Below are 10,764 nucleotides of genomic sequence, written 5' to 3' on the forward strand. Positions count from 1 at the left end.
TTTTTACAGATGACGCAGAACCAACTGATACATCGTCTGGTCCTGTCCTGCAGCCACTTTTTCATACAAAAGATAATTACTTGTAATTTGTAATTATTTTTTGTTATTTGCACATAAGAAGTATTCTTATGCAAGATTCAAAAGATGTATTGATAGTTTATGTAGTTAATTATTGAAATTTCCAGATTACGAACATAAAATATCTCTATATTCACATTTGTTACAATGTTGTACTTTTTTCTTCTTCACAAAACATTGCTGAAAAAAATATTAAAAAACGTCTGAAAATGAAAATAAAATTTAACAAATTTTTGTTCATTGAAAAGAGGAAGTTTTGTAGATTTAAGAAAAATTTTATAAATAAAAACAAATTAAAAATATTTTTTCTATGATTTTTTGAAAATCAACGAAAAATCGCAGACCAGAGGTAACAATGCTGTATTATGAGGCCAGACCCGAATGTGTTAAAAAAATTAACTTCGACGATTTGATTGATGTGTACAGTTTGAAGAAAGAAAAACATAAAATGACTTTGTATTGAGTCAACAGTTACTGTTGAGGCATCACAAGAACTTTTCAATTTAATTTTTCTAAAATTTCTGAAGCTTACTATTGTACTGTAACTTTTTTTTAAAGTAATATGAGTATTGTATCAATAAAAAATTAATTAAATGCAAAATGCAATAACAGTACTGTTCTGCTTCTTTTAAAACTGACAACCAATATACTAATTAATATTTGTTTACTTAAGCGAGGAAATTTAACATTTTCAAATCTAAAAGGCCTAAAACTTAGTGTTTTTAAGTTTTATTAATTTCCGGGGGAAAGCCTCCGGACCCCTTAGAAACTAGAGGATATTCAATAACCCTCAGGTACTTCATATGCTTCTCCCAGAGTTTGGCCCCCCAAAAACAAAAGCTCAAACTCCGCCCATGTACCTACGTCCAGTTGGTGGCGTCAGCTACAAAACTGAGTTTCCTCAACATTTTATTTACTGGAACCCAAGTATCAGCAGGTGATTTTTTTAAATATAGCAAAGTACAAAGTAGGCCATTTATTTTGGAGGGTCAAAGCTAGTAGACAATATGATTTTATGTTGCCTATACTTTCCACATATTTTTTTGCAAGGATGTAGATATGAGTCATACACAGCAGAAGATTCAAAGAGGCAAGTCTGGAGTTGATATGTGCATCAACAATCTTAGCTGTCTTTCTTCCTTTACCTAATTTGCTGAGAGGTAGTGACTTGTGAATGTTTGTTAGTGACTGGAAAAGGAGTGTTCTGCAGGATTTTTAACTGGAGAGAACTGCCATAAAGACACTTTTGGTAAAGTAGCCAGAGATTTAATTGATCTTAAACAACTTAGTGAAAATGATAAAACACTTCTTAAATTGAGACTACAAATGGATGACTTGGAGACAATATGCAAATGCCAATCAAAAAAATTCTTGTTAAATATATTTATTTATTTGGGTACCAGGTGTACCGGTTAATAATTTCCTTCACTGGATGGTGCACAGTCTCAACTGTTAAGTCAGTGTGTTGCCAGGACAGTAGAGTAAAGGTGCCTAATATGAGATAGCGGCCGATCTTGCATATGTGGCACCACAGGAAATCAATGACGCATCAGATACATTGCATGTGGCAACTCTGTTAGTCTCTGAGAAAATGTGCTGTGGTCGTTGAACAGTGTAGATGTCGGACGTGTTGGAAGCATTTTGTCAAGGCAGAATATTTTGCTGAGGTGGAAAACATTGCCGGTTTCGCAGGTAAGTTAAATGGGAGACATAAAATCATTGATGAACCGTTAAAGGTAATGAACCAAGCAGTGTGCTGCCAGTTTTTGAAGTTTCGCGATGGCAAATTTAAATGAAAACATGGCGGTTGTTTATTCGTGTACCAATGCTCCAAATATGAGACCATGAGTGATTCCCAATACGAGATACGTCTCATATTAGGGTAGCTTAGGTTAACCTACGATGCTCTGTTTATAATGTCTTAACACATCGAGATTAAGTGAATGTTCTGATTTAGGCAAAAGTATTTTTATGTTATTAACAATTATTTCTATTGTTGCAGATGGCACCGCATCGAAGAAAAACATGGTCCAGGGAGAATATGATAATGGCACTGCACGCTGTTAGGAACAAGGAAATGGGTTACCTGAAGGCATCCAAGCAATATGCTGTACCAAAGGGAACACTCAAACGATATGTAAAGGACCCGAGACCACCTGAACAACTAGTGTTACTCACCTTAGGCAGAAAACCAGTTCTTTCAACAGAAATTGAAGTTGCATTGGAGTCATATTGCATAGAAATGGATAAAAGATACTTTGGATTAAGAAGACGTGATGTGAAGGAGATGGGCTTTCAGTTGGCTTTCAAAAACCAACTTCAGCATCCATTCAATCTACAGAAGAAAGCCGCAGGGAAGAAATGGCTTTGCAAGTTTATGAAGAGGCACCCATCATTATCTTTCAGAACTCCACAAGCTATCTCCAGTGCTCGTGTACGGGGTTTCAATGAGGGAAATGTGCGAAAATTCTTTGATATCTTGGAACCTGAAATGGAGAAGATCAAAGCTGCACCACACGACTTTGCTATTCATCAGTCACCAAACACACACCCCTGCATTGAAGACTGTTGTCCAGGAACTGAACTTTTGACTACCACAGACTACCTACAGCTCAGTCACATGTTGCACAACCTGAGAGTCCTACCACATCAAATGCTGCCTCACTTCGGGACAGTTTGTAACACCATCAGCAATCAGCCCTGTTCCATATATTAACATCAATACCAATGCAGGAAAGCAATCATCGAGAACTGGGTCTCCTCAAGTTATAACTTCTTCACCTTACAAGCAAGCATTGGTGAACCAGAAAAAGAAACAAGGAAAGAGACCATCAACTGCAGGAAAACATGTACACGTCAAGTCACATCTGAAGAAAAGGAGGCAGAAGGATGTCTCAACAAGCAGCAGTGAGTCAGATGTTGAAGATTTTCAGTTGCAAGACTCTTCTGACAGTCAAGACCTTAGTGATTACGATGTTCAGTGTCTCTTCTGCACAGGTCGGTTTTCAGAGGACACTCATGGTGAGAAGTAGGCTAGGTGTCTCACATGTTTCTCTCGGGCCCATGAGGATTGTGGTGAAATTGGTGCAAATGGGTTTGTGTGCAGTTTCTGGGACACATGGGCTATTTTCGAGTGAGCGAATATGAATCAGTGTGTGCAGAACTCGTTTTGCTTCTTTGTCAATGTCCTTCATGCACTTCATGTGCATGCAGGTGAAGTGACTTCATGTGTTTGTCATGTGCATTATGCATCGTATGAATTGAAGTAACCAGTGCTTACTTCAGTGATGACTTACTTGCAGTGAATGTAGTATCTCATATTAGGACCCCATTTTCTCAAACCTCATTTTTGCATATTTTTGTATTTTGTATCACTATGTTTTTCAAGAACATTCTAGGGCAATTTTAGTTATTGAATTTCAACAACAACATGTCTGGCCATTGTATGCATTTGTCACATTCACATTGTTACATCATTGTTGGCTGTAAACCAAATAAGGAGCATGGGTGGACCCAGGACAACCTTCAACATCGACTGCAAAACCGAATCGCTTCGGAAGGAAGACCATGCTGTGCATTTGGTGGGATCAGAAGGGTGTGGTGTACCATGAGCTACTGAAACCAGGTGAAACAGTGAATGCCGTTCGGTACCGTCAACAACTCATCAATTTGAACCATGCATTGATCGAAAAGTGCCCAGATTGGGCGACAAGACACGGAAAAGTGATTTTGCAGCACGACAACGCCTCATCACACACAGCGAAAGGTGTCAGAGACACCATTTATGCGCTTGGCTGGGATTCTTGCCCCACCCGCCATACTCACCAGACTTAGCCCTTCAGACTACCACTTGTTTTCATCGATGTCTCACTCACTTTCCCAGCAACACTTCAACAATTACGAAGATGTCGAACAATGGCTTGCTGACTGGATCACCTCAAAATGTGAACAATTTTCCTGGAAGGGCATTTACAATTTGATGGACAGATGGGCACAATGTATAGCTACCGATGGCGCATACTTTGAGTAAAGCATTTGTTACCTTTCTCGCCAGATACACTTGTTTTCTTTCGGATCAATTAAGAATTATTAACCGGCACACCTGGTAAGTACACCGTGATCTGAAATACCATTCACAGAATGGTAAGTAAATTTTTGAAATTAGATCAAGGGCACATATAAAATGAAGGGTGCAAAATGATGCATTCAAAATTTTTAAATCAATCAAATTGCATTAGATGGCAAAACCAAAAAAAGTGTCAAGTAAGTCTTATATCAGGTAAATCAATATGCCATGTTACAGTAAAATTTTCATCTCTGGAAAAAGTGGCTCACATAAAAGCCAGAACAACAGAAATGATGTATTTTTGCCACCCCAAGGAACACTGACGGAAAAGGATGAAGTCTGTTCTGTTTTCAAAGTACCTCCCATTTCAGAACTGAGGAGGCTGATTACAGAAAAAATCTAAAGTGCTCTTTCTCACAAAACTATTTGCATCATAAAAGGAGAGCAAAGGAAACTGGTAAGTTGTGTTCCAGAAAGTATTAGAACTGAAGAAAGGGAAGGCAAGTGTGACAATCCTTTGCGTGGACAGTACAATTATTTAACTGAAATGTTAAAAAGAAAAAAGAAATGTAAATTAGCAAAAATTAATGTGAAAAAGTCAGAATCCTCAGTTTGATTACTACCACTTGGTCAAGAAAAAGATATACCTGATGAACTGGGGGTTTCTGATCATTTAGTGAGAGTAGGAACTTAGTGAAAGAACAAGGAATTCTGCCTGATTTCACGAAGAGAATGAGTAGGAAACTGGAGCTGCCAACCAACTGGATGTGGGTACCAAATAAATCAAACCCTTTGCAAGGAGATTTTGCAGATCTTCAATTGTCATTTCTGGTAAGTCAAGTATTAAAATCCTACGTTACTGTATTTTCTGAGGTTTTTTTAACCCAACTTTGGTAACACTTTACTATACCTGAGACAGATTTCTTCAAATTTACAGGAGAAAGTACTTACGCAAATCATTTTCTGTAGCATTGTTGATGTTCGGGAATGTAATTTTGATTAATTTTAATGCGAATGCATGTGGTTTTCTACGAAAATCTATTTCCGACGCGCTATTGATGCTGCCGCCATTTGCTTCCTGCATGAGAGCACAATACGCTCTCGTATTGTCCGCATATGCTAAATTGAACGAAAGGAGTGCTAATGGAACCAAACCTAACAGGCCTAACCTAACCTAGTAGGCATACCTCGTCCCCGTGATGGTTTGTGGGGCTATCGTGAATTTTTGGGCTAACGTCAATGGTTTTTCTGGCTCAAGGAACGATCAACGGTAAGCTATCGCCATGTTGTGTGAGGAAATAAACAAGAACAGTAAGTACTCGTAAATGTAAGAAATATACATTACTTTCCTAACAAATTCAATTATTTCCCCTAAATAAGTGTTCCGGAATGCAGAATAGTACGTTAGCAATGTAAAAAAGTGTGAAAAAAATGTTTCCCAGGTGTCTCAGGTATAGTAAAGTAGTACCCCAACTTTAAAAAAGAAAAAAATAGATTCATTATTCTAGGTATGCATGTAGCTTACCTCTTACACAGCAATGACACAAATTAGGTCACATACGCTATCTCATATTGACCAAATGTTTGCTGTGCTCTCTTTCAGTTATATATGTATATGACAGGAAATTTCCTGTGTCATTAGTTTCTACCTTGTTTTACTAGTATTAGATATACCATACCATGTCATTCTTGAGTTGGATAAAGCCTCAATTTAATAAATAAGAAATGAAAATAAAAAAGATAATGCCTATTACATTAATGGTATAATTACGAGTATGTATTTAATTACTAAGAATTGTGTGGACAGATTTTTACAAAAATTTGATTTCTGTGCTAACTTTGTCCAAGGAATTCATTTCTGCAATTAAAATAGGAGTGGACAATGTTACCCCGGTTAGTGGGGTAACATTGTCCACTTCATTTTGTTTTTTATATGCACGGTACACACAATTGCAATAACTCTCCTAGCCCTATTTGTAAAAGTATAATATGTCTTCCAAAACGTTTTTACTGCAAGAAAATTCAATGAAAAATAAATGAGATATTCAAGGAAAACACTCCAAAATGGACAAAGTTGACGGTAATCTAGATAATTCTTTTTTCACTAAAGGGGTCCCCAATATTTTACTTTTTACTTGCTGGGGGGGCCCCAGAGAACTGCGCTCCACCACTTGAATGTACAATACCAAGAATGTCTCCAAATTTGTTAATATTTGGTATACTCACTAAATATGCAGTCCTGGTAATGTATCTGGAGTTAAGATTTGGGGGTGACATGTAAAAATTGTACACTTAAGTCTACATATGTTGCAAAATTACGTTCTTCATTACCGTGATCATTCTCCATACAGAAACATAAGAACCATGTTTGATGATATGAACAAGTGACGTTCGGCATTCGTTGCGCTGTCTAAAGCATTTCCACACTGTTGCTTCGTTACTTGCAGAGCATTAATTGTTGCATCATGAAAACGACGAGGTAGAAGAGCATGGGAATGCGGACTCGGATTAGAGAAGTTTGGCAACGTTGTTCGAGCATTCTTCTAGAAAAATGGCATCTTGTGCAGCGAGGAGGCTAGTGCTACAAAACTTATATTTTGTTACAATATGTGGTCATTGGCAAAACATTTCACTGATATTCCGACGAACCATTTCTGGTAAGGTTAGGGTAAGAAAGTATCTCCAATTCCGTTAATATTTGGTATATTAACTAATTTTGGCCTTCTAATCAGTACATTATGCATGGGTAGCCCCATGAACCATTTCCAGTAAGGTTAGGTTAGGCAAGCTTAGTACGTAAAACAATGTGATACAAATCTAAAAAAAAAAAAACATATCAGCTTTTTTCCCGATTTCCACACGTGACCCCGCATTTCAAAAACAGATTCGTGATTAGAAGGCCATATTTAATTAGTATACCAAATATTAACGAAATTGGAGACATCCTCTATATTGTAAATTCGCTCCCAACTAAATGCCAATCTCCATGGTGGAGTGGTTATTACAGTGTGCTACAACGCCAGGGGTCCCGAGTTCGAATCCCAGCCTGGGTATGGGCACAGAGTAAGTAATTTTACTTACTCTGTGGTATGGGTGTTCTTTGCGAGTGTCCCTTCATCAGTTTCATCATATCATCATCAGTGGCGTGCCCAAGGGGGGGGGGTTGATGGGGGTTATAACCCCCCCCTTTCGCCCAGTATTCATAAAAAAACAACGTCAAAGCTAGGAAAATATGACAAAATGAGGGCTGACTACCAAGAAAAGGTATACATAACCCCTCCCTTTCGAAAATCCTGGGCACGCCACTGATCATCATAAAAGTGGCAGAAAAGCGAAGTAAAATTAAACAACTAAATAAAAAAACAACCAAACGTACCTATGCACACTTATCTCTTTACTACATCCTTCACAACACACTATGGAAAATGTTTCAGTAACATAAGTTTAGCGAATGGTTAGTTGAACTTCAAAACATGTCGTCGACACGTCCCATATTCATGAGAGGGACCACCATGAATTTCTCCAATTTTTCGAAAACTCAGGACGCTTATATTCTGTCTAACATTAATTAGAGTTAGAGCTTAAAAATACTTTTCACATACCTTCGTATTTTGCACTTGAATCTTTATCTTGATTTAGAGGGATTGCTTGATTCGTAACAACAGCCCGCAATTTTTCCGATGCTATATCCCTATATGCGAGCCTGTCGTCTTCAACTGTATACAGATTTTCTCGGTCTCTTTTAATCCTTTTCTTACTATTATCGTACAAACCTTTCAGTTGTTTTACATTTCTTTTAAGAACGTTTGGGTTACTGTTAAATTCACTCTCCAATTCGTGCCATACAGCATCTTTCCTCCGCAGCGAAGCGAAATCTGTTCTCTTATTATCAATTTCACTTTTATACTTCAGTAATAAATCTGCGAAGACAATTTTCTCAATTGGAGAAAAATTCACACTTCTACTGCGTTTAATTTTCACTCTAGAATATTCATTAACCTCAGTCATGTTCCAAAACTCTCGTTCACCTCTTGTTGATAAACCACAGTTTAAAACGAAACCGCTATTCGCTGATTGGCACTCACCGACATAAATTTTGTTAGGCTTTAGCCAAGTCATCATCCTCCGAAGAAGGTGTTCTCTTAACTTCTTAACTTCCATCTGAACTGCAGAAAAACCAAACGTCACAGGATTGGTCGTATGTTTTAAATATTATTTTATATGCGTTCACGAACGTTAACGTTCGTGTGGAGGGCCAAATGGGTCAATACCTCGATTTCAATTTCAAATGTTAATCGATAAGCAGGGTTCGGAAGTTATTACAATCTGTGGTTATTACCTACAAATGAACATACATGACAAGAAGAAGAAGATATGAACATTTCCACTACGACATGAAAATCTTTTTCAAAAAAGTGCAACACACATATCTTTGCCGTTGCGCAGATCCCAATGGACATTTCCACTCAATTTTTTTTACAACAATTTTAAAAACTACACCCTGGAAAAATGACCCCTGCAAGTTCTCGCGTTTCCCTGCGTCCAGTTTAAGGCAAAAACGAGACTTCCAAAGTTGGAAGGCTAGCTTTGTGCTGAAAACACGCCGCCGCCATGTTACCATAGAATAGTTAGAGTATAGAAGATTCCCCCACATTTAAACCTCGCTGCGCTTGGAAATTGCATTTCCGGCGGTGGCCAGTAGATGGCGCGGCCGTCTTCTTTTGCTGCTCACAGTAAATAGGGGGAGGGATTCATTGTCCCACTGGAGTGTCCTTCACCACAGAAAGGACAGGGGTGGGTTGTGAAACAGGTCTTCTGAAAACGAGGGGGGAATATATGTCGTTTTCTGATTTCATGCAGTTCGTGAATTTGCGGAATGAGGACTTTGCCAGGCAGCTACATACCCTACCAGGGCGCGAAATCATTGAAGACTGATGTTTTTTTTGGGGGGGGGTGGCAAGAAGATTGTGGTTTACACAGACATACACAAACTACACATATATATTATGTATGTGCATGAAATTTTTCAAATTTTCTACCAAGCAACTGAGAAGAAAGAGCCTATATGATTAATATTTATAATGTTATTAAATATAAAAGTAAATTACTAAACATGTAAAAATACATTAGTATTAAATACATATAAGGGAATTTATTTGATATTTTTTTATGTATCAGATATTTATAATTGCCTTCTCGATTGCGCAGTGAATACGTTTTCGCCTTGCAATCAAGGAGTCCCGGGTTCGATACCTGGTGGAGGCACATAGTGGTTCGGATCCCACTTTAAACTATCGTTTGATTGACTTGTTATTGATTTTTAGTTTTGGTTATTATGTATAGGTTTTTTACCTACCTGTGGGTGATCGTGGCGATAGGGTTGGAAAAAAACATTATCTCTTATGCCTTTAGAATCGGTTTGGATGGAAGGGGGAAGGGTGCGTGGTATTCGCATTAACACAAGGTTAGTCGAGCAACTGTGCAGATTAAGGTTGACTAACAATGGCAGTGAGCCTAAAGTATCCAAAGTAAACATATATTGCTTAAATATGTCTGCATTATACAGTGACTCAACTACAGGGGGGACAGGGGCTCATGCGAGCAATTACCCCTTCGATTTCAAATTTTATGCAAATAAAAATTAATTTGTAAAATTTTCTTGCTTGTTTCGCTCGCATTATTTGCTATTCTTGTTTTCATCAAGTTCAGAGGGGCGGCGGGAGTCAGCCATTGGGGCCGAATGATCTAAAAAAAAGTTGTAAAAGAGAGAATGCCATGGCGTCCAGGGAAATTAATTACGCACTATTAAACAATATTGTTTTCAATTGCACAAATTGGATCTAAAATTTTTTTAGGTATCTATCTGCATTTTTACGGACCTTCTCATCGGACTAAAATGTATGATATAAAGTAATCCCCTCACATTAGCCTTCTAATACTAATAGTAACTAATGTATTCAACAAAGTGCTAATTTCTGTTTTGGGGGTTGAACTGGACCTCTAGATTTCCAGTGTTAACCCAGCATCACAATTTCAATTGAAATCTAGTAGAAGGAAATATGGCGGACTCCAGCGTTGAAAGACGGGTAATAGGGCGGTGATGGGACTTCATTCACTGAAAATTCGTCACTCAATGAACGTCGATCGGAAAGATTGAATTACGAAAAGGATTATATTTTAATAATAATGTTACTAATATTATATATTTTTAAAACTGCTAACTATAGTGTTAGAAGTTTTAATTTAAATTTTAGATTAACTGAATACTTAAGAGGAAATGATGCCTCTCGCTCGAGCGCGAGTTTTCCCCGTTTACTTCTGAAAGAAGTAATCAATTTCACTTCTCCGTAACTATTGGACTTACGACCTTCAAATTTTTATGGGACACTTTTCAAAGGTTTATTTCATAATATATTCATTCAGATTTTCATTATAACAAATGGTTTGATATTTGGTTTTATTTACATTAAATTTGGCAATGTTCATTCCAAATGCCATAAACAGGCGAAGTCAACCTCGACCCTTTACACGGGACGGGGTCTTTCCCGGCGGTTGGAGTTTTTTCCCCCTCATTTCGGCAGGACCGCGAAGGAAGGGAGGGGTGCTGCTAATGGCCCGCC

At 37.8% G+C, this 10,764-nt stretch overlaps 1 protein-coding gene across 1 annotated transcript in view; it reads right to left on the bottom strand.

The window, feature by feature from the left end:
- The window catches only part of LOC145988417 (uncharacterized), a 50,130-nt gene extending 41,939 nt beyond the window's left edge, over positions 1-8,191 (bottom strand). Inside the window, exon 1 of the mRNA XM_083123304.1 lies at positions 7,747-8,191. Coding sequence (XP_082979430.1) covers positions 7,747-8,152 — 406 coding nt within the window. The 5' untranslated portion in view covers positions 8,153-8,191. The remainder of the gene's footprint in view (positions 1-7,746) is intronic.
- Positions 8,192-10,764: the final 2,573 nt, after the last annotated feature.

The sequence above is a fragment of the Lepisma saccharinum genome, chromosome 5 (genome assembly GCF_977018435.1).
Source record: "Lepisma saccharinum chromosome 5, izLepSacc3.1, whole genome shotgun sequence".
NCBI classification, from domain to species: domain Eukaryota; kingdom Metazoa; phylum Arthropoda; class Insecta; order Zygentoma; family Lepismatidae; genus Lepisma; species Lepisma saccharinum.